This window comes from Pongo pygmaeus, chromosome 4 (genome assembly GCF_028885625.2).
Source record: "Pongo pygmaeus isolate AG05252 chromosome 4, NHGRI_mPonPyg2-v2.0_pri, whole genome shotgun sequence".
Lineage (NCBI taxonomy): Eukaryota > Metazoa > Chordata > Mammalia > Primates > Hominidae > Pongo > Pongo pygmaeus.
Window position 1 is genome coordinate 131,029,319 of NC_072377.2, and position 13,681 is coordinate 131,042,999.

The 13,681-nt window shown below is 42.2% G+C and overlaps 1 protein-coding gene across 2 annotated transcripts in view; it reads right to left on the reverse strand.

Annotated features, from left to right (window-relative positions):
• Positions 1–13,681, reverse strand: part of ALDH7A1 (aldehyde dehydrogenase 7 family member A1) — a 52,034-nt gene that overhangs the window by 21,285 nt on the left and 17,068 nt on the right. For both annotated transcript variants that reach the window (XM_054488246.2, XM_063665195.1), the window contains exons 6-9: positions 11,303–11,435; positions 9,717–9,761; positions 5,090–5,167; positions 2,672–2,769 (exon numbers count right to left, since the gene is read on the reverse strand). In XM_054488246.2, coding sequence (XP_054344221.2) covers positions 2,672–2,769; positions 5,090–5,167; positions 9,717–9,761; positions 11,303–11,435 — 354 coding nt within the window. The remainder of the gene's footprint in view (positions 1–2,671; positions 2,770–5,089; positions 5,168–9,716; positions 9,762–11,302; positions 11,436–13,681) is intronic.

The window sequence follows — 13,681 nt, forward strand, 5'->3', positions numbered from 1 at the left end:
GCTTTAATTTTGATAAAAACTAATTTGTCTTTTTAATTGTTGTTGCTTGTGCTTTAGTTGTCATTTCTAAGAAACCATCGCCTAATCCAAGGTCGTGAAAACTTATTCCTATGTTTTCTTCTAAGAGTTTTATAGGTCTTTGATACATTTTGAGTTTGTCTTTGCATAGGAGATGTAGTAGGGGCCTGACTTCACATTCATGTGTATAGATAGCTAGTTGTGTCAGTACCATTTGTTAAAAAGACCATCCTTTCCCCATTGAAATGTCTTGTCACCCTTGACACAACTGACCATAAATGCAAGGGTTTATTTCTGGACTTCCAATTCTATTTCATTGATTTTTATGTCTATCCTTCTGCTGGTGCCACATAGTCTTGATTATCATAGTTTTGCCGTAAATTTTTTGACTGAGAAGTGAGAGTCCTTCAATTATCTTCTTTTTCAAGATTGTTTTGGCCTTTTAGGGTCCTTTGCATTGTCATGTGAATTTTAGGATTAACTTGTCAATTGTTACAAAACAGAAAACTGGGATTTTTACAGGAATTGCATTGAATCTATAGATCATGTGGACCATATTGAAACCTTAACAATATTAAATCTTCCAAAAAATGAAAAGGGTATATCTACTCATTTATTTAGGTCATCTTTAATTTATTTTGATGATGATTTGTAGTGCTCCGTGCAACAGACTTACACTTCTTTTGTTAAATGTATTCCTAAGTATTTTATTCTTTTTGACGCTACTACAAATTGAATTGTTTTCTGGATTTCATTTTTGGATTGTTCATTGTTAATGCATAGAAATATAATTGATTTTTGTATCTCAATCTTGAGTCCTGCAACCTTGCTGACCTTTTTCATTAGCTGTTTTTTAATAAATTCTTTTTTAAAAGCAATGCCTACATAGTTAAACAGTTGACAGATTAGTCAAATTTTGTCTTATGCTGGGGCTAAAGTCTAAAATTCAGCCTAACAGCCAAAAATTGATAGCCAATATCATCCTCAAAAACCTTGGAAATCATCCATAAAGCACAGTACAGTATACAAAGCTATGTCTATACAACCCTTTTCAATCATGTATCCAGGATCCACATCCATGATCCATATGCATATGGATACATAGGGATCCGTATCCATGATCCATATACATGAGAGAAGAGCAGATTTACCTTCTGTTCCATGCTCACTGTAAGTTCTGTACTCAGTGCTCCTGCTTAAATGATGACATTTTTCTCACCACTATACTAATGAGAAATGATGACATTTTTCTTCTTTAATTTGCCAAATAGGACTAGTACAATTTATTAAGTGTAAAAAGTAAAGTAGAGCTTCCTCTTCAAAGATTTTCCTACCCATCTAATTAAAAATAAATAATAATTTCTCTTAAAAGCAAAAGTTATTCAAAGACTTGTGCTCCTAAATATTTGCCCTGGCATGCTTATACTGGTCCAAGCACATATTAGGTCATAGCCTGTTCCTCTTCCTTATTTAAAAGTGTTTTTACCTTCCTCAGCATTCCACAAGTTACTTTCTCCTTCCTTTGTTCTCCTCTACCTTTGCCTCTTTTAAAAATTCTAAGTTGCTAGCCAATTGGGACAAATACAAAATGTGAGGTCCCATTCCAGCCAACGGAAACTGGACACAGCAGTAGAGTGGACGCATCGGGTTATAAATGACCCTGTCTCCTTTGTTCAGTGTACTCTCATGGGAAAACTGCTGGTGACTGTACCCTTTCTACAGGAAGTAAAAATGGCCTTACTAAATAAATTTATGTTCAAGTACTATTTCTTTACAGCACCCAAAAACAAACATTTCAAACATAAATATTCTATGTGATTCAATTATACCCATTTAGAGAGAAAATGACTTCCTTTCATAATTTTTTTTTTTTTTTAGACGGAGTCTCACTCTGTCACCCAGGCTGGAGTGCAGTGACGCGATCTCGGCTTCCTGCAAGCTCCGCCTCCCGGGTTCACGCCATTCTCCTGCCTCAGCCTCCCCAGTAGCTGGGATTACAGGCACATGCCACCACGCCCGGCTAATTTTTTGTATTTGTAGTAGAGACGGGGTTTCACCATCTTGCCCAGGCTGGTCTTAAGCTCCTGACCTCGTGATCCACCCACCTCGCCCTCCCAAAGTGCTGGGATTACAGGAGTGAGCCACCGTGCCTGGCTTGATTTTTTTTTTTTTTTTTTTTTTTTTTTTTTTTTTTCTGAGACGGAGTCTCACTCTGCCGCCCAGGCTGCAGTGCAGTGGTGCCATCTCGGCTCACTGCAAGCTCCACCTCCCGGGTTCACACCATTCTCCTGCCTCAGCCTCCCGAGTAGCTGGGACTACAGGCGCCGGCCACCACACCCGGCTAATTTTTTGTATTTTTAGTAGAGATGGGGTTTCACCATGTTAGCCAGGATGGTCTGGATCTCCTGACCTTGTGATCCACCTGCCTTGGCCTCCCAAAGTGCTGGGATTTTCATAAATTTTGGTATTTAAATTTAGGACTTCCCTAATATTCAACTGCTAATAACTGTACCCTTTTCTTTTACTTAGACATTCAAATAAACATGACCACTGCCTCCATGGAAAAGGTTGAGGGGAAAACAAAAACTCAACTTTTAGATTTCACCTCCATATTTGAGAGAATTAAAATCCTCATGAGAAAGCCAACACTTACCAAACCTCTCCTGCACCATCAGGGCCACCTGTTTTCCCACCTGAGTGCTCCCGGTGAAGGACAGCAGGTTCACTCGTTCATCTTTGGCCATTGCTGTGCTACAAGGGAACAGACACGGTCGGTCACCCAAGCAGAGAAACCCAGCAATGACAACATCTAATGGTACCCAGCACTGAAGTGCCCTTGAAAAAGCAGTCCCTCAAAGCTACAAGAAAGTCTGTCCCAGGGGAGCAAGGGAAGGTCTTCATGAGAAGGAAAAAAGTTTTTCACAAGTAGAACCATTAGGCAGAAGAGGCTAACCTGCTGTGAGCATTTGAATAGAAATCACCTAGAAGAAGTTGTTAGGGAAGAAAGTCTTTCCTATACTGAGTGAGTGACTGGACAATATGATCTTAGCATTTCCTTGCTGAGCATTCCAGTTTTACAGACTTTTAACTGCTGTGTAATTCCTTTAAGGATTAAAACTTGGGCAGGACCAGCCTAGGCAACTTGATGAAACCCCATCTCTATAAAAAATACTAAAATTAGCCAAGTGTGGAGGCATGTGCCTGTAGTCCCAGCTACTTGGGAGGCTGAGGTGGGAGGATCGCTTGAACCTGGGAGGCAGAGGTTGCAGTGAGCTGAGATCGAGCCACTGCACTCCAGCCTAGGAGACAGACTGAGACCCTGTCTCAAAAAGATAAAAATAAAATAAATAAAAAATAAAAGAATTCAAACTTAAAAGCCTGTAGGGAAATATCCTAAAGCAGGGGTCCCCAAGCCCCAGCACGCTGACCAGTTCCAGTCTGTGGCCTATTAGGAGCCAGGCTGCACAGCAGGAGGGGTAGGCAGCAGGCGACCCAGCGAGCATTACTGCCTGAGTGCCACCTCCTGTCAGATCAGCAGCAGCATTAGATTTTCTTAGGAGTGTGAACCCTATTGTGAGCTGTGCATGCAAGGGATCTAGATTGCATGCTCCTTATGAGAATCTAACTAATGCCTTATGATCTGAGGTGGAACAATTTCAGCCTAAAACCATCCCCCTGCCGTGGTCCATGGAAAAATTGTCTTCCACTAAACCAGTCCCAGTCCCTGGTGCCAGAAAGGCTGGGGACCGCTATCCTAAAGTATTCCTCATGGAAGCCGACTTATAAAGGCTATGCTAGGATTTCCAGTTGCTTCTAAGGAATGCAAATCAGACACTACTGATTTGAACCTCTTTGTTCCTACTTCAATGCTACAAAGGGTCCAGTGTGAGCCAAGCAGGGCAGCCACAGCATTAGTCTAATGTAGGGCTGGACGGCTTGGCTCAATTGCCTAGGTCAGTCTTCCGAGGTTCAACCCAGCAAGCATGAGCACTAATACTCAAAGTGGCTGCTGCTTAACATGCTCCTGTATGTACTACCATAATTTTCTGAGCTATTGCAAGGCCAGCACAAGGACTAAATACCTAGAATGCAAGAATACAGTCATTATTTGTTGCTTATTGCTCCTTTTTGAGATTGCCCAGTAAGTACAATAGTATGTTAAAAGTGTTGGAGGGCAAGGAAACTAACACTTTAGCCACACCAGTATGGGTTGTAAGACTTGACTCCTGGAAAACTCACCTAATCAAAGTCTAAGCCAGTAAGAACCTCAGCTTTCATCCCAGTTCAGCACAATTATAGTCCATGTCATCTTAATATCATGCCAAGTAAAAGCAGCAAGACACGAAAGGCCACATATTATATGATTACATTTATACAAAATGTCTCAAATAGGCAAATCCATAGGACAGAAAATTCTTTAGTGACTGTCAGGGCATGAGGGCATGGGGAATGGGAAGAGACTGCCAATGGGTATGGGATTACTTTCTGGGCTGATCAAAATGTTCTGGAATAAGATAGTGGTGATAGTTGTACAATACTCTGAATATTTTAAAAACCACTATATTGTACACTTTAAAAGAGAGCATTTTATGGTACACAAATTGTGAATTATATGGCAATTAAAAAAGAAAAAAACAGTTTACTTAAAAGAGGCTGTGCTCCCAGGGTTCCCTTTTTCAGTCAGCTGAGAAACTCAGACAATAGGCTAGGTTCTTGGCAGGCAGTGAGACCCCAGACTACAATTTCAAAGCTTTCTGTGTAAGTAAACACCTTGATAAACCAAGTGTCAGGAAGTCACAAGGCTGCCCCCCATTACAGCAGTTTGTTATTTCAGGATATAAACACCTTACAAATAGTACCTCTGGGCAATTAAAAAGACAATTCTTATTCATCCTCCAATAGAGGTTAGGCATTAATAAAATAAGAACCCAACAAAGTCCATAATAATAATGATTTCAAAAACCGTTCTCAACTCCTTAGTTATAAGTGAGTTCATTATTCTAGTAATGATGATTCTAGTTGGTCAACCTGGGGTCCTTCAACAGAGGATGCTCTCAGCCTAGTAACCTACCCAATATCTGCTCCACCACAAGTCAAGGAACAAATTGCACCAGGCAGCTTGTTGTCCTCCAGAACCTTGGCTATTATCCTAGAAAGGAAAAAACAATTACTGAGGCAATAATTTAATTTCTTAAGTCATTTTTTTAAAAACAAGGAATAAATTCCAACCACTTGACTCTCCTTTTTTCAACTTTCTCTCCCATCCCTCAGATATACTACTCTCTTGCTTTTTCAGCCCACTTTTCAATTTCTAAGTCACCGTTCCTAAATGGACTTCTACATTAAGAACCCTCTTATACCAGACTCTGTCCTCAAACATTCAGACCTGGATTTCTCCTCACATATTGAAAATGCCGTTTTCAAAAAACTATTAGCAGAATTTTTTTTTTTTTTTTGGTCCTAAAAGAATCTTGAGGCCAGGTGTGGTGGCTCATGCCTGTAATCCCAGCACTTTGGGAGGCCGACGCAGGTGGATCACTTGAGGTCAGGAGTTCAAGACCAGCCTGGTCAACATGGTGAAACCCCATCTCTACTAAAAATATAAAAATTAGCCGAGAGTTATGGTGGGAGCCTGTAATCCCATCTACTCAGGAGGCTGAGGCAGGAGAATCGCTTGAACCTGGAAGACAGAGGTTGCAGTGAGCTGAGATCGTGCCACTCACTCCAGCCTGGGAGACAGGGAGAATCTATCTCAAAAAAAAAAAAAGAATCTTGAGAAGAAGAAAAAAACATAGAACATAAACAGAAGACACAAAGCACTGTTTAGGTAGCTCAAACTGTCGTTGTTTTCAAGTATTTTCTCCCAAACTATGAGGACACATCTGGTTCAAGACAGCAGACTGATCACTGGGCCTTTTATTTATTTATTTATTTTTATTTTTTTTGGTCTTACACAAATCTATTAAAATGATGATTAAAAAGGAATAAGACCTAGAACAATGAAGGAAATTAGAGGTAGTCACCACCAGCAAATAAGAGATTTAAACACATCTCTGCAAAGCAGAGTTAGAGAAATTGTAAAGCACAAATTGGGGAAGCAGAAGGGATCTCCAAAACCTAAAGTAAATGCCACAGACACAAAAGAAGGAGCTGGGGCCACCCTGCAGAGCCCTGAAAGAGCTTGGGGCTAGTTCCCACCAAACCATGTCGGTCAGAAAATATCAGTGCCCTGCAGGCTAAAGAATTGTGGACAAGCAGAGTTTTTTCTCTTGTTAAAATGAGAAATACATTTAAATACTACTTAAATCTGATTTTGAGTTATAAAAAAAAAAATGGCTAAAATAATTCTGGTTTCTCTGAAAAAGGATTCCATTCATTTTGAGTTTCCAGAGGACCAAAGAGCAAAGGTTATTTTCATCAATCATCTCAACTTACTGGCTACTTTCCAATTGGTTTAAATTTCAAAAACTCCCAAATCCCATGCTCACTTTCATAGAAAAGGTATCATTATCACACCTAAGTTCCCCTAAAATACGCTTTATAGCTGTTTTCTTTCTTCCTTCCAATCCAGGATCCAATCAAGGATCATGAACTCCAGCTCTCATGTCCAAGACCAGGTTTCAGGATGTAAAATTCTTCCCAGGGACTCCGGGTGTCTATATTGTCTGCACAAGTAGACTGTACTCTCTTTAAGAGCAAGGCTTTTGTTTTGTGCCTATGGGTAAAGGTTAACAAACCCCTGCCCCTAAGGCATGAGAATCTAACTTTAAGTTGAACTCTAGCACTGTTCTCCACGTTACCTGATAAGTGTCAGAGTGTCGTCAATGTTTCTTAGACAACCCGGCTTATGGTAAAAATGACCCCTGCCTGGTCACTTCCATCTGAACTGAATATCTATGAGCTATTAATGGGAATGCCATGCTTTTTGGCCTTTCCTGAGTGCAGTGACACTTGTAACTGCATGTCCCTGTGGCCCCTGAAAGCTACAATTGTTACAGGAGATTTTGGTTTCTGTGGGGCATTAGGCTTTATAAGCCAAGGTAACCCCACACCTCTCCAATGTGGCTCTCACTTTCTTGTACCTGTATGATTGTGACAAGAACACTGGTTAAAGAGGAATACCTGATGCCATCCTCCTGACAAGCTATGCTCCTGTCCTATATCCTTCTGAATACACAGAAGAACCATGTGTGGCCTGTGGTCATCTTAGGAATCTGAACATTTAGTTGAATTTACCAAGACCTCCTTGTAGCACTGCATCACCCTTAGTTAATTCCAGCAAAATTTAGCATCATTTTACTTATTATCTTCTATTACAAAAGCAAATAACATTTTCAATGCTTTGAAAACTATCAACCAGCATATAAACTCTTACGTGAACATTTCAAATTCCTCAACCATTTAAAGCAAAAAAAAAAAAAGCTTAAAGCAAAACCAGTATCAAAATGAACAATATTTTAACCAGCTACTTCATAACAATTAAGTCAGTTCACTACTTCCACATTAATTATTCTGCTGGGTTTTGTTTTTTGTTTTTTTTAAATTTTTTTTTTTAGGTTTATTTTTAGGCGAGGAGCAGTGGCTCATGCTTGTAATCCTAGCACTTTGGGAGGCCGAGGCAGGCAGATGACTTGAGGCCAGGAATTCAAGACCAGCCTGGACAACATGGTGAAACCCCATGTCTACTAAAAATATAAAAATTAGCTAGCTGGGCACAGTGGCTCACACCTGTAATCCCAGCACTTTGGGAGGTTGAGGAGGGCAGATCATGAGGTCAGGAGATCGAGACCATCCTGGCCAACATGGTGAAACCCCATCTCTACTAAAATACAAAAAATTAGCCAGGCGTGGTGGTGCACACCTGTAGTCCCAGCCACTCAGGAGGCTGAAGCAGGGGAATCACTTGAACCCGGGAGGCAGAGGTTTCAGTGAGCCAAGATCTTGCTACTGCACTCTAGCCTGGCGACAGAGCAAGACTCAGTCTCAAAAAAAAGAAAAAATTAGCCAAGCATGGTGGCATGCACCTGTAATCCCAGCTACTCGGGAGGTTGAGGCAGGAGAATCGCTTGAACCTGGGAGGCAGAGGTTGGAGTGAGCCGAGATTGTGCCACTGCCCTCCAGCCTGGGCGACAGAGCAAGACTCTGTCTTTAAAAAAAAAAAAAAAATTAGCCCGGCGTGGTGGCCCACACCTGTAATCCCAGCTACTCGGGAGGCTGAGACATGAGAATCTCTTGAACCCAGGAAGCAGAAACTACAATGAGCTGAGATGGCCCCACTGCACTCCAGCCTGGGCAACAAAGACTGTCTCAAAATAAAAAAAAAATTAAAACATATTACCCTTGCTCTTTTCCAGCCCACCACTTTCCAATTCCTAAACCACTACTCTAAATAATCTTCTAGGCTGGGCACAGTGGCTCATGCCCATCCCAGCACTTTGGGAGGCCAAGGCAGGCGGATCACAAGGTCAAGAGATCAAGACCATCCTGGCCAACATGGTGAAACCCCATCTCTACTAAAAATATAAAAAATTAGCCAGGCGTGGTGGCACATGCCTGTATTCCCAGTTACTCAGGAGGCTGAGGCAGGAGAATCACTTGAACCAGGGAGTTGGAGGTTGCCATGAGCCAAGATTGCGCCATTGCACTCCAGCCTGGCGACAGAGCAAGACTCTATCTCAAAAATAATAATAATAGCTGGGCGCGGTGGCTCACGCCTGTAATCCCAGCACTTTGGGAGGCTGAGGCGGGCGGATCACAAGGTCAGGAGATCGAGACCATCCTGGCTAACACAGTGAAACCCCGTCTCTACTAAAAATACAAAAAATTGGCCAGGTGTGGTGGTGCCCACCTGTAGTCCCAGCTACTCTGGAGGCTGAGGCAGGAGAATGGTGTGAACCCAGGAGGTGGAGCTTGCAGTGAGCCAAGATCGCGCCACTGCACTCCAGCCTGAGTGACAGAGCAAGACTCCATCTCAAAAATAATAATAATAATAATAATATTCTAATATGAAGAACCCTCTTGCCCACAGACTCCACCCCAATTTCTCTACTAATAATTCTGAAATCAGAATGCAGACCACACAAGCGATGGAACATCAAAGGTACATCCTAATCCTACATGGGAAGGCACCCTAACTCTATACATCCTCCAAATTCCAGAATGACAGATCAGTCACATTGCTTTTACGACTTAACCAGAGCTGCCAAATTCTCAAATATAAGTAAAGCACTAATAATTTTTTAACCAAAAGATGCGATACATTTTAGTGTTAGATGAATCAGCAGATGAGTATAATAATCAGTTTGTTAACACTCTATTAAGCAAAAGCAATAAAAGTATTAGCTGGATAGAAATCTATTCTCAAAACCATTAACTTGTTGAATAGTGAGAAAATATAGCTCCTAAATTGCAAAAATTTCCTTTCCACTGAAGATGCTTTTATTTTCCAAGTGACAAAATAATGTCTGCAAGAGTTCAATCAATATGTCAATATCTGGCATGTTTCCAAAGAGTTAAATTAAATGACATGGCACTGAAAGCACTCTGTATATAAAAATAATATTACAAGCAAAGGAGAAAGAGGTTATCCAAATTCCATGCTATGTGACTCTCTGACATCAGATTTAAAAGTCAAGGCCTATCAATAACCCTTTCAATATTATTCCATACCCAGGAAAAAGAAAGCCACATGTACTTACTTTGTGACAGCCACACTAATGAGGGAAGTGGTTGGAGCTCCTTTCCTTAAGAAGGTGAAAACAAAAAAAGAAAAAGAAAAACTTATTTGACGGAAACCATAAATACCTTTTATTATCAAACAGAAGCAAAAGTGTGAGAAAAAGCTCTGTCCAATTAGACAACTAACAAATGAATCTAGTAACTGAAACAGAAATCTGTCCTTCAGCTGGGTGTCTTTGAGACCTAAGGAACAACAAAACTTTCATGAACATAAAAATGGCACCAAGCAATTCTGAATCAGCTTGCTGCACTGATCGCAGGAATCACTGCATTAACCTCAGCCAATTATAGGAACTGAGTGAAGCAGAAATCTACCAACGTGCTGCATTAAGTAAACTTTCCTTGGAAAACTCAGAGAGCTGAGGAAAACTACACAATGAACCTTTTTAGATTAGAATGTTTGAAAGCATGAGTTCCTTTCACAACATGGGGCAGAACCCTGAAAGAGCTCGGGGCGAGTTCCCACCAAACCACGTCCCAGCACTTTGGGAGGCCGAGACGGGTGGATCACGAGGTCACGAGATTGAGACCATCCCGGCTAACATGGTGAAACTCCGTCTCTACTAAAAATACAAAAAAAATTAGCCAGGCATGGTGGCAGACGCCTGTAGTCCCAGCTACTCGGGAGGCTGAGGCAGGAGAATGGCGTGAACCCGGGAGGCGGAGCTTGCAGTGAGCCGAGATCGCGCCCCTGCACTCCAGCCTGGGCGACAGACAGAGCGAGACTGTCTCAAAAAAAAAAAAAAAACGAATTGTGGACAAGCAGAGTTTTTTCTCTTGTTAAAATAAGAAATACAGTTATTAGTCCTCCCAAATATGACCTATTTTACAGTTAGTTTTTGAATACATTCAACTGAGTACCACACATTTAAAACAAATTAATAACTAGTGGAACAGATGCAAGCAAAATGAGCTAAAGACAATTGTCCTGATTTTCCTTATTTAATTTATTCCACTGAACACAAAAGCAAAAAACAAGTAACTGTTTGCCATCTAAAATATAACATTTTTACTATCAGATATTTTGTAGAGTTGAAAAATTTAAGACCTAAATGGGAACACTGACCAACTGCCTCAGAATTACTTGGGAGTTCACCATCAAAGTTTTATTGGCCAGGTGCAATGGCTAATACCTGTAATGCCAACACTTTGGGAGGCCGAGGCAGGTGGATCACCTGAGGTCAGGAGTTCAAAACCAGCCTGGCCAACACCGTGAAACCCCATCTCTACTAAAAATACAAAAAATTAGCCGGGCATGGTGGTGCATGCCTGTAATCCCAGCCACTTGGGAGGCTGAGGCAGGAGAATTGCTTGAACCTGGGAGGCGGAGGTTGCAGTGAGCTGAGTTTGCACCACTGCACTCCAGCCAGGGCAACAAGAGTGAAACTCCATCTCAAAAAAATAAAATAAAATAAAGTTTTATTGAAGAAGCCAGGTGTAGTGATGCACACTTATAATCCCAGTTACTCAAGAGGCTGAGGTAGTAGTATCTAGAAATGGCTATTTTTATCACTCACTACTAAATAGGAAAGTGAGCAGGCCTTACCAGAGGCAGACATTTCCACAGATCATGGCAATGGCGTTGTTCCAACCATACACTGCCACAGGGAAATTGAATGCCGTGATGATTCCAACCAGGCCTACAGGATTCCACTGCTCAATCAGCGCATGGCCAGGTCCTAAGGACAGGAAAAGGATGGAACATGCAGAAGCATGTTAATTTAATGCCCATCAAGTTAATAAGAACAAATGTACAGCAGACCAGAGAAGATTCCAGATGCCTTATAGTGGGAAATTGCTACACAGCCATGGGATATCGGTACATCAACTAATGTACAACAAAAGTGGTTATTACTATACTACCTTGTAAATCATAATGATATTCATTATGCCTCTGATCTTCATAGGAACTCTGCATAGATCACAGCAGTATCAGTGCACCTGGGAGACAATGACACTTTCTAGAGATGATGGGTGCCCTAGGTGGTATGATCACAAAGGGCAGAACATGACCAGGGCACAGGGGCTTAGGCCCATGTTCTTTGTTTTGTTTGGTTTTGAGTCAGTCTCACTCTGTCACCCAGGCTGGAGTGGAGTGGTGCAATCTCAGCTCACTGCAATCGCACCTCTCGAGTTCAAGCAATCCTCGAGCCCCACCCTCCTGAGTAGCTGGGATTACAGGCACGCACCACCATGCCCAGCTAATTTTTGTATTTGTAGTAGAGAAGGAGTTTCACCATGTTGCCCAGGCTGGTCTCAAACTCCTGAACTCAAGTGATCCGTCCACCTTGGCCTTCCAAAGTGCTGGGATTACAGGAGTGAACCACCACGCCTGGCCTCCGATATTCTTTATGTTACCTGATGAATCCCTGGGCCAACTTCTCTGAATTCAAGACAAGGTGGCTCATTTATTGGTAGAAGATGGGAAGGGGGAGTTCTAATAATTATATATATGTTGAATAATTGAATTAAGCAGGCCGGGCGTGGTGGCTCACTCCTGTAATCCCAGCGCTTTGGGAGGCCGAGGCAGGTGGACCACCTGAGGTCAGGAGTTCAAGATCAGCCTGGCCAACATGGTGAAACCCTGTCTCTACTGAAAAAACAAAAATTAGCCGGGCATGGTGGCGGGTGCCTGTAATCCCAGCTACTCGGGAGGCTGAGGCAGGAGAATCGCTTGAACCCGGGAGGCAGAGGTTGCAGTGAGCCGAGATCCTGCCATTACACTCCAGCCTGCACAACAGAGGGAGACTCCGTCTCAAAAAATAAATAAATAAATAAAATGAATTAAGCAAATCTTTACATTCACTATAAGAAAACTAAAAATACAAATAAGCTAGAAGCAGTGGCTCATGCCTACAATCTCCAGCACTTTGGGATGCTGGGACGGGAGAATCACTTGAGCTCAGTTTGAGACTTGCATCAACATGGCAAGACCCGTCTCTACAAAAAAAATTAAAAATTAGTTAGGTGTGATTGGTTATATGCCTGTAGTCCCAGCTACTTGGGAGGCTGAGGTGAGAGAACTGCTTGAGCCCAGGAGGTTGAGGCTGAAGTGACCTGTGATTGCACCACTGCACTCTAGCCTGGACAACAGAGTAAGACCCTGTCTCAAAAAAAAAAAAAAAAGAAAAGAAAAGAAAAAGAAAATACAAACAAAAATACTGTATTTTAAATACAAACTTTAAAGTCACCCACAATCCCACAAGGTGTTTATTTTAATTAAAGGCAGCTGGACAGTATAGAACCATACCACAGGAATACGATGGTTCGCAAATCCCAGTTAAAACCACAGACCAACTGGAAAGGCGGCTGTCCCAGCCATCAGTCTTTCTGGCCACACTCACACTGCTAGCTAGGATGGGGGACCATACCAGATGCAGCACCTCACTCCTGGGCCCTCCTTAATCTAGGCAGCTTAATCCCTAGAGATGAAGTGCTGGCACAGCCTCTTCCTGGCAGGGCCTGCCTCCTCCTCTCCTGCCCTCCCATCTCTGCCCTGATGTCACCCCCTTGCTTATAACCCTCTGGATTTTGGATACCCACTGTAGCTATTCCCAGAATAAAGTCCAATCTCCTTGTCAGAGAAAGTCTCTTCCCGAGGTTCTTTCCACTCTACCTGCCCTACCACTGCATCCTCCAGCTGTGCTGAAGCAATGCAATCCCCGCAAATAAGCCAGACCCTCTCAGCCTTCACACAGGCTTCTTCCTTCTTTAAAACAACTTCCAGCACTCCACCCCTTCTCCTTTGTCCCATTTGGGACCTTACCTTGACTAACCTTCTCTTGGAGGCCTTCCCCGACTGCACTCATGAGGCTGGGTTAGGGGCTCCCAGCTATATGCCGACCATCCTACCATCTACTCCCTCATATTACTTATCATGCTAGATTATGCTGGATATAATTACCTGTTTATTTATCTCCCACTT